This window comes from Schistocerca serialis, chromosome 1, assembly GCF_023864345.2.
Source record: "Schistocerca serialis cubense isolate TAMUIC-IGC-003099 chromosome 1, iqSchSeri2.2, whole genome shotgun sequence".
Lineage (NCBI taxonomy): Eukaryota > Metazoa > Arthropoda > Insecta > Orthoptera > Acrididae > Schistocerca > Schistocerca serialis.
This window is the reverse complement of record NC_064638.1, coordinates 366,928,179-366,947,637: the sequence shown is the minus strand read 5'-3', so window position 1 is coordinate 366,947,637 and position 19,459 is coordinate 366,928,179. Positions and strand designations below refer to the sequence as shown.

The following is a 19,459-nucleotide window of genomic DNA, read 5'->3' as shown; positions in this document are numbered from 1 at the left end:
TGTGATCTGGAGGCAGATGTATTCTCAGTATAAAATCATGCTTCAAATTATAAATAAATAAGTTTGGAGACTTTTTCATTTCCTACAGTACTTGATGTTATTGAATTTGTATGTCTGAAGTCTGTCTACCTTCAGAATTCACATATGTTGCAGTCAGGTGTTTCATGGGTATGAGTGTGTATTTTGATGATGCTGCTGCTCTCCTCACAGATTTTATCCCAGGCTGTTGTCAAAGTGGTTATCCCGACTGAAAGGTAATGTACACAGGCAAAACCCAGTTTATTTCTTTTAACACGTAATAGGTAAGTAAAGAGTTGAAAAGGGGAAAACATCACTTTCAGAATTGCAGGTAAATTTTTCTAGGTCGTTTAAATATCTGTATTCTCAATAGTTGTTATTCTCTTACTCTGATTAATGTGCTGCTAAAGAGTAGAATATACAATGTTGAGTTACGAAATTTTTAACTCAATTTTAGTAATATCTTAGAATTTCAAGAAATTTGATTGAATCTGATGATTTTTGTCTTTCATCATAAACCCTTATTGTACTGGTTTTTAAATAAGTGGCCTGCAAAATTCAAATAAAAAATATTAATAAAGTATTTTAAGACATTTTTGGGGGTAACTTTTATCGCATGATGACTCACTTAATGAAAAATTAAAAATCAATGAAGTAGTTCTACTGATTGGAGCTGCCATATGAGCAGCTCATTCTCTGTCTTTTGTGCTAGATACTGGTTATTTACATGTGCTGTTAGGAAGTCAGTTTACTGGAGTTGCACATTTATTTTTGTGTTGTCTTCCAGCTGAATAGGTGAGACATATTCAAAAGTTAAATATGCGTAACCATGTCATTTACTTATCACTTTGTGATATATTCATTTACTCATTGTAATTAGATGTAGTGCTCACAGAAGTTGTATTGCAAGGTAATATACTCAATTTTTCCTCCAATAAGCTACCTTCTTTCTGCCTTCCTGTCTAAATCAATAAACAAGTTGATATCAGCAATCTCAAAATAATGGTCATGATTTTGATACGACATAATGATTGTTAACCAATTTGGATTTCATAAGGAATTCACATGTATAGTGACTGGTTTAATTAAGGAAGGATAGGAACACAGCAATCAGTCGCAATACCACTGGTTTTTCATTTATTTTTTTTGCATATCCAAACATCAGCTGTAAATAGCCATTTTCAGTGTTAAAATATAAGGAAATATGGAATCAAGATTCATTTACATAAAACAGTAAGCGAAACACCATGTTATCCAACAGATAACAATGATACATTATAGTTAGTATATCTTCTGTATGAGTTGCCGTCCAACGAACACACACTGGTGCCTATCATCATAGAACTTAACTGGTGTCTAGGCAGAAGGAAACTGAGATGGTTGTTTACAAGTGCAGCAGCCTCAGTGTGTGTCGTTTAGTATAAGTACCCAGTTGCATTCCAATATAGTAGTTTAAAAGCCTTTTTTAAAAAATAAAATTTGCATGTCATCTTTAAATCACATCGAGAAAAGCCAATTTACTAAGTGTTTGTTCATATATTAGTGGTGAAACTATATACCAGATCGTAAGCAAAAGATCATTAATAGGTTCATACATTTGACATAGACAGAATTGTTACATCACATTATAAATTAAAAAATTTTGAAGATCATCTTTGGCTTGACTTGAACGTGAAAACACTGGGAATGATAGTATGTGAGAACATAATGTATTTTTATCAATGCATCATTTTGTTTCCCTTTTTGTTAATACTTTTCAATGTCATATTGGGTTTACCATCAAACAAGTAAAACATTATTCAGTTATTAGTCTTAGTGGCAAGGTATACAGCTATTTTGTTACATTGTTCTTTGCAAGCAGAATACCACAGTTGGAGCTAAGAAATTTGTGACAGTAGAGGATGTTTGACCTGAACCTGGTTAAATTAGCCTTGTCATGGTGATCTTCAGTATTTTACTTTGATGTTAACAGATCTTCATAATAATGATTTTTATGAACTGCTGTGTGCTGCTTTTGGGATGGACTGTAACAATATAATGATAGCAGAGATGATGAGTCGCAGATGATGATGATGATGATGATGATGTCCCATACTCCTAGACAGAGCTTAGGGGACAATGCAGGGGCCCGCACTGCCGTACTAGGCAAGGTCCTAGCGGTGGTGGTTTGCCATTGCCATCCTCCGACCGTAATGAGGATGAATGATGATGATGAAGACGACACAACAACACCCTATCATCTCGAGGCAGGTGAAAATCCCTGACCCCACTGGGTATCGAACCCGGGACCCCGTGCCTGGAAAGTGAGAATGCTACCGCGAGACCATGAGCTTGAGTTGCAGAAAGGCACAACAAAAAGACTGTTGGAAAGGTAGCTTTTGGCCAACAGGGCCTTTTGTCAAAAATCCCCCCCCCCTCCCCCCCCCCCCCCCCACACACACACACACACACACACACACACACACACAGAGAGAGAGAGAGAGAGAGAGAGAGAGAGAGAGAGAGAGAGAGAGAGAGAAAGGAAACTTCGCATGACAGCTCCTGTCTCCAGCTACCAGAGACTGTGATCATGTGTGAGTGAGTTGCGTTTGTGCATGACCGTGTGTGTGTGTGTGTGTGTGTGTGTGTGTGTGTGTGCGTGCGCGCGCGCAGCTCAGCATCTCCCCTATATGGTGAGTGGCAACTATCCTTTTCATTATATTGTTTATGCCTCTTTTATATTAATTATCGAAGGGGTCACTTAATCACTCTGATACAAGCAACTATGTTAGATTTTTAGCTTTTGACAAATTTCAAATTGGTATAGTACTATATTTTATCAAGACGGTCTTCAAAAAGGTTTTAATTTGTTATTTCTACTGTGATGCAAGAGTTCTTATATTACATTTATATGAACCTATTAATGATCTTTTGCATAAGATTTGGTGGGTTGGTTTACCACTAATATATGAACAAACACATTGTAAATCATCATTGCATGATGTAATTTAAAGTTGACATGCAAATGTTATTTATTAAAAATGGTTTTGAGCTACTGTATTTGACTGCAACTGGGTACTTCCACTACATAACACAAACTGAGGCTGCTGTACTTATTGTAAACAACCCCCTCAGTTTCCTTCTGCCTAGGCACCAATAAAGTCATTTGATGACTGCACATGGCATATTAACTGGAATGGGTCATTGCTATTGGATAACATGGTGTTTTGCTAATTGTTTTATGTAAATTAATTTTAGTTTTGCAATTTCCTTGTATTTTAACACAAAATTTGGATATGCAAAAATAATGAATAAAAAACCAGTGGGGTTGCAATGGATTGCTGTGTTCCTATCGATGCTTAAATAATAGTTGTTGTTATTATGACTGATATATTTTCGTTTCAAGTTTACATTTTCTGTGTGTAGGGTTTGAGGTACTCTGAACTTTGGTAAACAGATTGTTTATTAAAGGAAGAAAAACTTAACAGTGGAAATGGGACGATTTTTGAATGTCCCCAAATTCCTAAATAAGAACCAGATTGAGTGAAGACTTGAATCTGGCAAGCAACGCATGCACCTCAGGGAGCTGACAGTCATTCCCTTGACTTGCAGACACAACCACTCAATGGCAAGAGGAGGAGGAGGAGGAGGATAAATTTTGAACTAAAATTGTTCGGATATACTATCAGAGTTGAAGAAAGATTGCAGAAGTGGATTTTGAATTCAGGAGAGAGAATATGTGAATTAGGAGTAACCTGCAATAAGGAACCCAAGCATTCAGTCTTGTCTAAATTGATTTGATTTTACATGTTAATTATCATACAGCACTTACACTTCCTGCGCAATAACTATATGATTTAATTTCTGTGTTTATAACTAGAGCGAAAGTGAATGATTCACCATTGCCGTTTACTTTGTGCCTGTTCTACAAGTATTTACATTGGAGAAAATAGAAGAGAACATGATATGATGAGCAGCACCTTGTCACACAAACAGCTGCAAATGTGGACTTGAGCACTTGCTATAATGCTGGCTCCCCTTATGAAACTGCTATGTACTAAGAGGAGATAACTTTTGTGTATGTTTGATTTGTATTACTTAAGAAGCTAATAAAATTACACAGGAGAAAAGAGTAAAAATTTATGTATCTAAACTTTTGCTGAAGTGTCAGAGGTGCATTGTAACTGCATGAACACCTGCGAACCAAACATGACCAGATGCTGTTTGCTCATACTCCTCTACAATTTGCACCTGAGAGAATGCTGTTTTTGCTGATTTTCATTCACTCAGTGTTGACCAGTCTTAAAATAACTTTGCATGAGAGATTACATTCCAAGAATTTAACAAGCAAAGTGTGCTAAATTTTGTAATAAATCAAGTCGGTTTTATGTCTAGTCGACTACTCAAGAGGAGGCAGATATGTATACATGTTTAATAATATACATTCTAAGACGGAAAGAAACAGTGATACACCATGAAGAAATTATATGAATGAGATGGAAATAGATAGAAGTGATATGTGTGTACAGACAAGTGATTACAATTTCCAAAAAAAAAAAAAGAAAATTGGATGATTTATTCAAAAGAAAGAGCTTCACAAATGGAGCAAGTCAGTAATGTGTGGACCACCACTGGCCATTATACAAGCAGTTACTCAGCGCGGCATTGATTAAGAGAGTTGCGGTATGTCTGCCTGGGGGATATCATATCACATTCTGTCCAGTTGGTGCGTTAATGGTCAGAATTCTGGGCTGGTTGGATAGCTGTGCCCATAATGCTTCAAACATTCTCAATTGGGAGAAATCTGGCTGCTTCACTGGCCCAGCTAGGGTTTGGCAAGCTTGAATATGAGCAGTAGAAACTCCCACCATGTGTGGACTGTTATCATCATCCTAGAGCATGAGCCAAGGATGGCTTGCAGTGAACGGTAGCAATTCATGGCATAGAATATTGTTTATGTACCACTGTGGTGTAAGGATGCTGCAGATCACAATCAAAGGTGTCCTGCTATGAAAAGAATGTCATCGCAGACCACCACTCCTGGTTGTCGGCCTTATGGTGATCAACAGTATGGTTGGTATACCACTGCTGTCTAGGGTGTCTCTGGACATGTCTTCAGCCTGGAATCACATTGACTGGAATAGAATTTTCTTCGGTGATGAGTTCTGCTTCAAATTGACCCTGATGACTGGCGAAGGTGCATATGGAGATGCCCCAACAGTCGTGGCATAACGATCAGAATCTCGCCTGCAACCAGGAGTGATGTTCTGCAGTGCCATTCCTTTTCATAGTAGGACCCTTTTGGTTATCATCCGTGGCACCCTTACAGCACAGTAGTACGTTGATGGTACTCTACGCCCCATCTTGTTGCCCTCCACGGCAATCCATCCTGGGCTTACATTTCAGCAAGATAATGCCTGCCCATACATAGTGAGAATTTCTACTGTGTGTCTTTGAGCGTGCCAAACACTACCTTGCCCAGCAAGGTCATTGAATATCTCACCAATTAAGAATGTTTTGAGCATTAAGGCCAGTGCCCTTGAGCCAGCTCAAGTTTTGGATGGTCTGACATGTCATTTGGACAGAATTTGGTATGATATCCCTCAGGAGACAGCCAACAACTCTAGCAATCAGTGCCAAACTTAATAACTTCTTGCATAAGGGCCAGAGGTGAACCAATACTTTATTGACTTGCTCAGTTCATAAGCTCTTTCCCTTGAATAAATTATTCAATTTCTCTGAAATTGTAAAAATTCACACATTCGGACTTTGCAGCTCGATTCCTCTCATACTAGCAATACAAAAATGTCTGACGCAAAATTTTGTGTTGTCCATATTTCGGGCAGTAAATGGACATTAAAGATTGGCAATCTGGCAGCACTGTAATCACATGTAAGGTAACTACCTCTGTCAGGAGGTAGAGTAGTGCTGTGCAGTTGGTGCAGTGGATAGTGTTTTGGGTTGACACGCAGGAGGTTGTGGATTCCATTGTGGCTCGAGGCATAGTTGTTTTTATTTGCTAGAAGTAGCCTGTGTGGTGTGGTATTTGGCGTCTTAATCATAATACAGCAATTACAGTGGGTCTTCTACAAAATATTTGCAGTTACATACTACGAACACAAAAATGGAAGTACAGTCACTTTCATTGGTCAGATTTTAAAGAAGCCTTTTGCGTGTTGTGAACGCAAATTGTTTTGTGATACTGCATCCATTAAATTCCAAACCTGTTTTTTGTGTATGCTCCCCAAATGGACCCATCGAAATTATTTGCAAAGCACATTGCTAGCTCTACTGGTGACGTAAGGCCCTAATGAAATGTAATGGATCTAAATGTGGCAAGAATAATAGTTTGTATTAATCGATGGGACCATTGGTGGGAGGGTACACAGAAAGCAAGTTTGGAATCCAGTAGATGCAGTGGTGCGAATCAGTTTGTGTTCATGACGCACAAAAGGTTTCATTAAAAGATGAACAATGAAAAAGATTTTATTTAGATTTCCTTGTCTGTTCTATGTAACTGCAAATGTTTTGTGGACAACCCACTTAATCGCTATGTAACGATTAAGACTCCAGATATCATTCCATGCAGACTACTTTTAGCAAAAAAAAAAAAAAAAAAAAAAAAAAAAAAAAAAAAAAAAAAAAAAAAAAAAGACTCGACCCAGAATCCAACCCCCAACCTCCTGCATGCCAACCCAAAACACTATTCATTGCACCAAATGCACAGCACGACTGCAATATCCTGACAGAGATAGAACATGTGATAACAGTGTTGCCAGATTGCCTATATTTAACATCCATTCACTGCCTGAAGTAAGCACAGGACGAAATTTTGTGGAGACATTTTTGTATTGCTACTATGTGCGGAATCATGCTGCAAAGTAAGTGTGCAAATTTTTGTTGGGGGTGAAGGAAAAGGACTGCTGAGGTTTAGAAAAAGAGGTAGAGTTCGAAAAAGTCGCCCAGAACCCCAGGTTAGGGGAGACCTATCAGAGGGGATGAGAGGGAAAGACTGATGGTTGGGGACTACACCAGATGAGCTTTGAAAACCTGAGAGTGCAAAGGTGGAACATAAGGTGATACACAAGACACAGGTTACTGGCAAAACATCTTGCATGATTTAATAAGAACAAAAATCTAAGTGCATTGTATATGATAGGGGTTTGGGAGAGTGACAGAAACAAGACAGGCCGTAAAATGAAAGAGAGTAAAGAAAGGAATAGTAACTGTGAGAAAATGCTGATGTTGTGGCACTCTCACCTGTGAAGTTCTGAGAAACTGTTGTCTCACGTCAGAATAGCACATGTGGAGAAACCAGCACTGAGGTCATGACGGCCATGTTACAGAGCCCATTCATCCTAACTGATAACTAGTATACGGCAAGTTGTTTCACAAGGGATGGTACATGTTTTGCCAGTTACAGGCATGGTATAATTGGTGGTAAGAGGTTGCATAGGGAAAGTCTTACAGTGGGGACACTTCCGGGGGTGGGAGCTATAGGGTAGGGAGATGGGTGCAGGAGGAGCATAGGTTCCGCCAAGGATTTTGCGGAGATTGGGAGGATGACAGAAAGTTACTCTAGATGTGGTTGGCAAAATGTTGGATATAATGGACCTCATTTCAGGGCATGGTTTTAGGAAGTCATAACCTTGTCAAAGTAGCTGATGAATGCATTCAAGACCAGGATAATACTTGGTGGCAAGTGTTGTACTCCTAAGTTGTTGTTTTGGAGGGATCAGCAGCACTAGGATTGGATGTGATGGCCCAGAAATGTGTGTTTGAACTACGCTGATGGTGTAATTATGTCCAGTGAAGGCTGAGGTGAGACTGGTGGTGTGTTGCTGTAAAGAGTCTGCATTGGAACTAATATGTTTGCCTCGAATGCCAAGGCTCTGTGGGATGTGAGGATAAAATCAACATAAAGAAAAGTGGCATGGGATTTGGAATAGCACCATGTGAAATTTGAGAGAAGGTATTCAAAGATTCCAAGAATTTTGACATATTAGCCCCACCGTGAGCCCATTATGGCAAAGATGTCTCTAAATCAAACCAGGAGCCGAAGACTTACAGATCCAAAGAAAGCCTCCTCCAAGTGACCCATGAAAAGGTTGGCATTGGAATGTTCTGGTTTACATGGCAGTGGCCCTGATCTTTTTGTATGTGTGGCCATCGAAGGTAAGGTAGTAGTTGGTAAGTTTAAAAGTGATCAAGGTGAGGAGGAACAATGTCATAGGTTTGGAATCAGGTGGGCACTGACAGGAAACGTTCAGCAACAGGCAGGTCATGTACATGGGGTTGTTGGTATAGAGGGAGACGGCATCAATGGTGACAAGCAAGGTGTGTAGTGAGAGTGGGATGGGTACATATTTCAAATGATCTAGGAAATGGTTGGTTCCTCTAATATAGGAGAGAAGTCTTTGTACTATGGGTTTGCAGGTATTGGTCAATTAAGGCAGATGTATGTTCAGTGGATGCTTTGGAGCTAGCAAATATGAGACGCCCTGAGTGATTGGGTTTTGGATCTTGGGAAGAAGGTAAAACGTGGTGCTGTGTGGTTTCGGTGGGGTAAGAAGTTCAGTGGATTGAAATATTAGTCATCCTGAGGGACCTGAAGTTTTAAGGAGGGATTGCGGGTCAGTTTGAATCACAAGGGTGGGATCTTGATAATGACAGTCGTCAGCTTTTAGGTAATGAAGAGCCTGGAGTTCTGCAGAGAACAGGTTGGGGTCATGTTGTAGGGATGTGAGGAATGGAAGTGAAACAATGCAGGAAGTGAAGAATTTTTGAAGGCTTGTAAGGGATTTTGAAGTGGTGGTGGAAGGGATTTTGAAGTGGTGGTGGGATCATAATCAGAACTGTTCAAAGCAGCATTCAATTTGTTGTGGGAATGGTTTTGCAATTGGGTTGCAAAGTTGATATTAAATGTGAAGAAAAGTAGGTCCTTCACCTAAGCAGAATGATTAAATGCAGGTTTATGGCTGAAAGCGATAGTAAAGACACTATCCATTTCCTAGATCATCATAAGTCCGTGCCCATCCAACTCCGACCACACACCTTGCTTGTCACCATTGATACTACCTCCCTCTATACTAACATCATCATGTATGTGATGTGTCTGCTGCTGAACATTTCCTCAAGTCAGTGCCCACCTGATTCCAGACCTATGATATCCTTCATGCACATGTTAATCAACTTTATACTTACCAACTACTACTTTACTGTTGAGGGGCTGACACACACCGTCAGGTGTATGTGTATGTGTATGGCCATAGGAACCGGGATGGCTCCTTCGTATGCCAAACTTTTCATGGGTCACTTGGAGGGAGATTTCTTGCGATCCACAAGTCTTCAGCCCATGGTTTGGTTTTTTTGATATCTTTACCATATGGACTCATGATGATTTGAAATTCCTGGGATCTCTGAATACCTTCTCCCAATTAAATTTCACATGGCCCTAGTCTGAATCCCATGCCACCCTCCTTGATGTTGATCTTGCCCTCACCAAAGGCCAGCTACACTCTTTTCTCCACATTAAACCTACTGACAAACTACTTACATTTTGACAGTTGCTATCCTTCCCATGTCAAACACTCCCTCCCGTACAGCCTTGGCATTTGAGGTAAACGTATTTGTTCGGATGCAGACTCATTGCAGCAATGCACCACCATTCTCACCTCAGCCTTCACTGGACATAATTACCCCAACAGCCTAGTTCAAAAGCGAGATTTCTCGGACCATCACGTCCTATCCTGGCTCTCTAATCCCCCCCAAAAAACAACTTAAGAGTACACCATTTGGCAACTAGTATTATCCTGGTCTTGAATGTCTTAGTCAGCTACTTCGAAAAGGCTAAGTCTTCCTAAAATCATTCCCTGAAATGAGGTCCATTCGGTCCGACATTTTGCCCACCACACATAGAATAACTTTTTGTCGCCCTCCCAATCTCTGCAGTATCCTTTTCAGATCCTGTGTTCCTTGTGCACCCCTCTCCCTATCCTATGAATCATACCACTGTGACCAGCTGTAAGACATGCCCTCATGTGAGGAGGAGGAGGAGCCTCTGGCTCTGAAGGCTTGCAAATTTTAGTACTTTATATATATATATATAAAGTTATCATTGTCACAGATAATGCCATGGTGCTGGCATGGACTCAGGTGAGCTGCAAAACAGGTAATCATTCAGGAACAGAAAAAAAAAAAAAAAACTGCAGCTCATGTCCACAGCAGTTCCTCTAAAATTTACATCTGATACTGGTGCTATAGCAGTTAAATTTGCTGCCACCTTCTTAATTGAAAGAACACCAAGGAAAACACACAGTGAAGCTATTTGCTTACTGGGAGAAATCAGAGAGATGTCACAGAAGTGTGGAGCACTTACAGGTGTGAAGGAAACAGTAATGTGCGTACCCATTCATTAGCAATCTGGAACACAGTGTTTCTTAATTGATTTAATGTGGATATTATCTTGATGACATACTTGTCCATGTTCTTGCAGTTATCCAGTTGTGTGGTTATAAGTTCACAGAGTAATCTGACTTTCCTTGTAGGGCCACAATCTTCAAATGCACTCTGTAACTTATCCCAAAATTCTTGTGCATCACTGCTTTCTCTATGTGTAAAAAGTTCACTGGATCAGTCGATAATATCAGCTTGATATTGCCTTCCGGTCCTTATTTGCGTAATTTTGCCCAGTGGGCTTCTGTGTACCATTCGCTACATCCCATAAATTGTCCAAATGTAAGTATGGTTCCAGGTCAAATTTCCAGGTAGTCTAGTTCTTGTGACCTACAAGTCTTCTATTTGCGGAATTTGTCCTGCACTCATTTTCATAATTACTTTTACTTGCAGTAAAGACAGTATTAAACTATGCCACAATCGGCTCCTCCCAATAGCTTTCACTGCACATTTCCAGGACTATTCCAATGATAATTCCTTGTATATGTCAGAATACTTATTGCAAAAGCATGCTCTGGTGCCTTGGTCCATAACCTGTTGAAACTAGCGCAGCAAGATAAATAATTCTGAATATAAAAAATTGAGGAATAAGACAGGCTAGATTTTAACGTCCCTTACATAGAACAGCACATTTACAGTAGTAGTTAAGGTAATGCCACAGAGTATACGAAGTAGTCATAGAAGTTTATTGCACTCCATGCACCACACTTCGCTCCATACACATTCGCATACAAAATTATTGTTCATATATACCGAACATCATCTGTACTCCCAATTCTGCAACTAGATGATGGATTTGTGTGAAAAATTTCTACAAGCTGTAACAAAAAGCTTTTTATTGAACTTAGTGAGAAGTTGGTAGCACTGCCCCCCTTTAGAAAGGGTGGATGTAATATCTTTTGATAAGAGATTGATAATGCAGCATCTGGAATACTCAAAAGATCTAGATTTAGTAGAGGATGTAGAGAATTCGGGTGATATTGGAACGAAATCACTGTTGAAAAATCATGCATTTACTTTAGTGATTAAAGGTATTTGCAATAACTGGAAACTATGGCTTATTTAGGAGTAAAAGATTAGAATTTATTGATACTTTGAATGTACAGTTTATGTTACTACATTAAGCATACATAGTCAAGCTTAATTGTTGATGATCAAGGAGCAATAATTCACGCCTGGTGTCATATTTGCAGGTTACTCCAGAAAGATCTAATTTCCTTTTAAATGAGCAGAAAAATTTCACTATTTGTTATGGTGTCTCACATTTATTCATGTGCAAACACAATAATCTGTTTGGTGTCTTCATGTTCAAAAGTTCTGTCATTTCATTCAAAGACACTGATACGAGGATTGAAAAGACTTGCATGTCGGTAAAACTAACTAGCAGTCATTTGTTACTAGATTCATTACAGAAAATTAAATGTGAAAACAGCAGTTTAGGTCCTTAGTCACACTGTTGCTCTAGCAATCAGAACTTGAATAGCATTAAAGACTTGTAGGTTAATACATCAGGGAACAAAACCAATAGAATTCATGAACAGTCTGTTTGAAAATTTGAATACTAGACTATAATATCTTTATAACCCAAATAGGTGTGAATCATCTCAAAAATGTCCAGTAGTACTGGAAACAGTGAGAAGTGTAAAAGAAATTCTCAGTTCCATGCATACAATTGACAAAAAGACAGGTAAAATCACAACACTTCCCTGTGTTGTAAGACTGATAAAAACTGTTAATGTTGTTATTCAGTTTTATGTAGAGGAACAAACTAGAGGTATAACATTATTACTGGTGAGCGTGTTGAATCAAGATGCCATAGAGGATTGGTTTTCATTATACTATTGGAAAGATAGCTATGACTGGAACCGAGCAATAAGAGCACTAAAATGCTTGCTCCAGACAGTCACTACTAACTCCATTATGGAGTCTCCTGACACTATAGATGGTGAGAATAACAGCATTTGAATGATCTTACTAAATGATTGTGAGTTTGAAAACGAAAATGATGAACATTAACTAATTAACTGATGGAGGGTTCTGAAAACACGGAACTCGTAAACACTATTGTTTGAAAAGGGAGTGGTTTTGAGGCTGGGAATATCTTCTTCATCTCAGAAAGAACTTACTTTCTGAATGGTGTTTAATAGCATACTTTGGTGACTACTTAAGTCATAAACAAGCTGAATCATTTTGTTGTCTGAAATATTAGGAAACACTTTATTTGTAGCTAAGAGCTTCATAGCTTCGTGAAAAGGCTACTTAAACTGGCTGAAATCCTCACTTGGACATTATCACCGTCTAGATGACAAACAATTTGCAGAACACAGGCTGTTTCTTTTAAATCTTATTACTAAATGCAAATTGTATGGCATTGACAGTGCAGTGCCCAAAAGCAAATCTGTAAAACTTGGTCAGAACTCACGGTACTAAAATAATGTTGTGTTAAATGCCAAATAAAAAAATGTAAAAATGACATTATTATACTGCACTAATCTGTTTCATTGTCTTTCCCTTATCACCCTTCCCCATTTAGCTGAAAGGAAGTAAGATGTTAAATCTGAGAAAAACATTATTGTTTGTACCAACAGTAGATAAGCTGGCAGCATATTGAAGACATTAATTTTAAGGTCGAACATTTTTGTTGTTTAACAGCATCTTTGAGATTCAGCTGTCAGTATGTAGATAAAATGGTGCTCAATGTAAACTAATTGAAATGGATATAAAAGGATAACTGTGTATAAGCAAGTTTCCACAAAGGCTTATAAGCAAACAAAAATGTTTCTTAAATAAGTTTTGGTCGAACTGTGAAAAATTCACTATCATTATAATTCCCCTCATTTCCATACAAATACTTTTGTGTAAGATGAGAGTATGTCCATGGTGTCGGCACCAGACACAACAGTACTAGAGTTTTTCATATTACACGAGTTATTACAGGATCATTTATTTCGTCAGTGGCAGTAATGAAACTTCTCTATCTGTTATTGATCACTCAAAATTTGGATTTGATGTAGTGATATTTTTGGCTTTGGTTGTGTATGTTCATTTTAACTCGAGACAGGAGCAGCCTGATACAGAAAATGGTATTTAAGCAGCAACACATGCCTGTTTACTTGTACTAGCTGCAGCTCTGCCATTGAAGCTTAAAGCCGCTGCTTTCCGTCAGGCAGATTTATCAGTGCTGCTGTTGATGAATGATATGCAGGAATCTGAGAGAATGGTCTTATTTGCCAGCAATTACCAGCAGCGAAACAGCAGTGCAAGAAACCAGATCTACTAAATCACTGTGCTGTCTATAGTCTTGATTTTTCTAGAGGGCTTTTAACTCCTTGTGACCAATATCAATCTACTCCGGAAAGTTTGCTTAATGCGTTGATGTGAAATATATGTCGGTAAAGTAATAGATAAAATTCAAAGAAGTTGAGAATAGTTGAAAAATTATATTTGCAAATGAAAATATTCTGAATGTAAAGGTAGGTTAAAGGAGGTTTTCCCCCCTTAATCCATATCAGACAAACAGCATGGCAACACATGGCATAGAGATGTGACGACAAACGTATAAAGTGTGTGATTGCATAAATTCAGTATTTATCGAAAATCTTAAAGCTATACATTCTACATTCAGACATTAGCTTGTGAGAAATGTTTGTAAGCATTACTTTTCACTCCTTATTCTACTGGAGCTAATCAGCATTTGTTTGTTGAAAACTCAGGAGAAACTGTTCTTGAGAAACCGCAACCAATTGACAATACAGATGGCTGTGGGGTGAACCACATGGCATACAGCTCCATGGCTAAGTACTGTTGATCAGTAACCAACCTTATTCACCAACAAAAACAACAGTGTTGCCAATTCTGTGACATCATGCTATAGGGTAACTTAACTAGCACTGTAGCATAGCCTGCAACATCTGTTGTCCAGTGGCAAAACCATATATGCACTTCCCTGTTTCTCCATAAGAATGGGCAATCTGATTATTACTAGATCTGTGATGAGACATTTGCAAGTGTTAAATGGGTATGTCTTCTGTTATGATAAATTGTTTTTAAACTACCACTTGTCTGTTCTGCAATTTGCTTTGGACATATCGTGTAAAGAATATTGAGGTGTTAGAGGTATTACCTTAATTTACACAAATTATTGAGCATTGTTGACATCTTGCCTGTTGGCTTTTGTCTCAGTATTTTGGCCCATGTCTGGTTAATGATTTTTTCTGATTTATCAGCATGAATGGCCGGCATTCTCAAAGATTCACACTTAGTTGTTCATGCAAGACTGCAATTGAACCTTTGACCAGAGGTTATATGTACTCTTCTCGGTAATGCCTGCAGAGCTTGTTTCCCTGCTCCTTACTGCTATAGTTTCGCCATTGTTATTTGCAGCAGATATTTATTTCAGAACAGGAATACGGGACCTGTTTATCTTGAGACTTTCTTTTTTCTTGTTAAAACTGTTGTCGTGTTTATGAATTTCAATGGCTTCCCAGAACAATTGGACATAGTAGCTCACCTCCACATCAAGAAACTGTATGCTGGAAATGAACAAGTATTGCAGGTGACCTCCTCCTTCCACCAAAGGACGTTAGCACAGTGCATACATACACCTCTAACCACAGGCTCTACTCCAATCAGCCACCAGCAATGGAGGAAAGATCACTGTGAATGCCAGCACCTAGTGCTTGTGAAACATCGGAAAAATCATTAAACAAACAACAGCCAAAGATCCTGAGACTAAATCTAACAGGCAATTTATAATTATTTACATAGTTTCTCTATTAATTCTTTTTTAGTAACAGTGAACATGACATTATGTTTTTGTGTATATCATTACTTACACACTTTTAACCATCATGGTTGATTAGAGAGGTAACAAATATATGAGGACATACTGAAAAGCAATGCCTCTGATTTTTTTTATGTTAAACCTCTTAAAAAATTTTTAAGTAAAACAAAATTTGTTAACACCCATCATCTTTATTCTTCATGTCTACATATTTATTTCTCAACAGTCACCCAGAAAGAATGCATTTCTCCCGATGAGAGGTCAGTTTGTTCACACCATCACTGTAGTTTGTTTGACTTTATTGACGGAACCCCAACTTTCCTCTGCTTGCACCTCATCATCACTGTGATGTCTTCGAAGGTCTTCAAATTTTGAAAACAGATAAAAATTGAATGGGGCCAAGCCAGATTTGTAGGGAATATGATCCATAGAAGTGAACACAGGGTGTCACATTGTTGCAGTGCTCGTGTGTGGTCTGGCATTGTCATGCTGGAGGGGGAGTGTGCTACACATGTGTGGACAAATTCTTCGAATTTGATTACAACACGCTGTTTCTCACGCCCTAGCTTAGTTATATCACACACTGCAATGTTATATTCTACTTTTTGTAACCCTCTAACGGCAGAGGGTCGCAAATATGTTGACAAGTAGAATAAAGATTTAGAATGTTAGTAATGTTAGTTTTATATAAAAACTTTCGATTTATCACAAAAAAATCACAGTCATTACTTTTAGCTTGCCCTCGTAAAAAGCTTAATGTGGTTGAACTAAAGATAAATTACTGAAAAAATATTTCTCATGTACAGATGTGCTTTTGGATCTTTCATTTGTGAATGGTTTTGCTACAGTAGAGCTGGTGTCCAAAAGGGGAAGCTGCAAATTGTACTAATATAATCTGTTGGAACAGCAGAAGATTGATACAAAAGTCAAGTATCCCATTCAAGACCTCACATACTTACCAGAAGATGTATCAGTATTTAACTGCAGACTGTACAGTATAACAAGCGCACGTGCCAGATGGTTTCCTGTGCTGAAATCTTAATATCTGTGTCAAATGATGACTCATCAACATATGTGACTAAGCCAGTACAGAGGCGAGATTGAAACTATAGATTGTACCTTAAGAGGTACATTCTCCACTTTACAGAGTGGGTTGTCATATATAATGCTAGCATCAGCATTAAACTGTGCAGTTTGTTTGCTGGAAAGGGTTTTTTGTGTCTGGTGTATTCAATTAGTTGTGCAAACGGATGTATAACTCCATTATACTTACCTCCACAAACAGTTGGTCAACAGTATGTATTGCCACTGCGTCACACTGTACCCCTTCCTAACCACCTCTTTCCTTTCTGAGACAATAGTGCATGCTACCACAGAGCATTGGCTACCAAAAGGTGGATTGGTCCCAAATTTTTCCAGCTGAAGAATCTTAAGCAGCATTTTAGGTGGTTTAGTGTGATAGTAATAGTCTTATCACTTTTCTGTACACTTCTACAACTTGTTCCAGACATAGTGAAAATAAACATCACTCAGAAAAACAATTCAAATAATGAAAACAAATCATGACTGTATGTTCACAAGCATCATCTGCAAATTGACTGTTGTAACTGGAGCTTGAGGAAGCAGAGCGATATGACGACAGTGAACAGAAGAGAAGGCAGGACCAAGCTCATTCTCTAATTGGTTGTTGTTATGGCAGCAATTCTGTAAACAAACGGTTGGCAATTTGTTACATTGCTCCAAGTATAATGTAATATCACAGCAGAAACCAAATGATGTTACATTAAGTGGCTACTACTCCACCAGCTCAGTGGGTTTCAAAAAGGGAAGCTATGATGTGCATGATAGTCTTTTTGTTTACTTAATAGTGTGAAATATCTGATTCGATATGTCATAAATATAGGGTGTCTCACAAAAGATACCTGGGAGGGGTCCGCAGATTGCATTGCATGGTCACCAGCTACTACCTCCGCATCTGCCACCCATCCGACTCTCGGACACTAATCTGCAGGTAGTCGGCTGCATGCGCTTCCCTGGAGTTAAGCATAAACAACATTGCCATTTGAGTAACTTACACTCACCTTTATTCACAGCAGGTGCTCAAAATGATTACTCTGTGTGATAAGAGCAGCCTGAAATCTTCTGAACACATTAGCAAGCACTCGACGAATTTCAGCTGCCAAAATCTGGGAAATGACTAGTAGACCCGTCTTTCAACTCTTCGAGCATGTGGGTATTGGTTGTGCGCACCTTGTCTTTTAACATTCCCCAAAGATAAAAATCACATGGATTTAGATCTGGAGAAATAGAACGCCAGTCAACTATACTATCATCAAGTAAATTTCGTATTGCTGTCATAAAAACATTGGTGGTCTTGCATTGTCCTGCATGAAATAACTGTACATGTTTTCGTTAGGTGTTGGTTCTTGGGGGGGGGGGGGGTGTAGTATATTGTTACATTCCTGTTAGAACATATTGTTTCGTGGAGAAAGATTTGTCCAATAATTCGTATTTTTGCTACTTGCACATCACACTCCTTTTTTCACATCACGGAGAGGTTGTTGATGTGATTCATGAGGATTTTCAAAGCTCCAACATCGATTGCCCTGAGAATATATTTACCCTGACAAATGCAGCCATGTTTCATCAGAAAAAAAATCTCAGGATTAACTTCCCCATCATTCATGGATTGTAACAACCAGTTGCAATAACGATGTCAACCAACGGTATCTGAGTTTCTCAGTTGATGCATTACCATTATTTTGAGTGGTTTCAATTTCAGTTTCTGCACAGTTCTGCAAGCAGGTGCTCTTTACACATCAGTCTGATGTGCCAAACGGCGCAGAGATTGTCTCAGACTTCTTTCCAAGGTCTCCCCTATGTCATCTAATTTATTTTCGGTTAAAACAGTAGGTTCTCTAGGTCTTCATTTGTGTAAAACAGATCCAGTCTCATGACATTTCTTCACTAATCTGCTTATAGTTGAATCATTGGGAACATGCACATCGGGAAATTTTAATGTGAATTTAAGCTGACATTCCACATATGATTAGTTGAATGCAAGAAACACTCGTTTCCTTTTTGTATCACATACCGAATGGAAATTCGACAGGAAACTCAAAACGAAACACCCGAACTCTGAGCCAATCAGTGTATGGGTCACACATAAAGTATTGTCTGAGAATTAGGCATAGCGACAACCGGCAGGTGCAGTAGCAACAGCTGGGAAACACGCTGCGCGACCTACGGACGCCTCCCGGGAGTCTTCTGTCTTCATACTGTAATTATGTGTCAAATTTCAAAAGTTAAAGATCAGAAAATATGCTTTACCTGGTGCATTTTGTACCTGATGAGTAGTGAGTGAGCTTGGTTTCACATGGGCATAGTTTTTGGAAAATATGTCAAACCCACGTGAAATTCTTATAAATCGAAGAAGAGTAATAATTTAACATCAGAAAATTTATTCCAAATTACTGATGTGAAGAATATATTTATGTAGTACTGGAAATTGGATATTCATCATTCTTGGAAATGTGCGTGACTTAAGTTAGGACAATGACACTTTGCATCACCACCTGGCCACCCAGATTTAAATTTTACATGATGTTCTTAAAATGGCTTAAGGCAAATGCTAGGGTGGTTTCTTTGAAAAGATCACACCCAATTCCTTTCTTCAGCCTTCCTCAATCTGAGTTTGTGCTCCACCTCGAACATTGCCTTCATTGGTGGATTGTGCATACCAAATGTTCATTCTTTAAAGGCAAGGAAATCCTTATTGAATATTCTGTATAAAATATAATAGAGAATTAGTATGCTTGATAATTTAGATCACTGTGCACTCATCCAACATCTGTTGAATAACTTGTTCAGACTGACACCAAAGAGCTTTTACAGATTCCTCACCAGAACTAAATAGTACAAATTTACTATTGGAGGCTGGGGGGGGGGGGGGGTGTTCCATCTGCTATGGTTTTGCTTATATGCCCAAATACATCTGTAAATTTCTTTAGTTTTTCAGTAATAATTTTCGTTTAGGAAACTGTTGTAACATCCACTTGGATTTTGACCTCTTGAGTTCGCTATGGGTGCATAAAAAATATTCAAGCAAATTAGTTGGTTGAAGTTTTTAGATATTGCTGTCTTGAGTTGGCGACTTTACATTTCATGATTCATATGGCCTACATTCCACCGAGAGGAGCCTCAGATTTGGAGTGATGTGTAAAA

At 38.6% G+C, this 19,459-nt stretch overlaps 1 protein-coding gene across 2 annotated transcripts in view; it reads left to right on the top strand.

The window, feature by feature from the left end:
* LOC126470438 (U2 snRNP-associated SURP motif-containing protein) overlaps nucleotides 1-19,459 on the top strand; it is a 161,165-nt gene that overhangs the window by 60,705 nt on the left and 81,001 nt on the right. For both annotated transcript variants that reach the window (XM_050098288.1, XM_050098281.1), the window contains exon 10: nucleotides 211-254. In XM_050098288.1, the coding sequence (XP_049954245.1) occupies nucleotides 211-254 (44 nt within the window). The remainder of the gene's footprint in view (nucleotides 1-210; nucleotides 255-19,459) is intronic.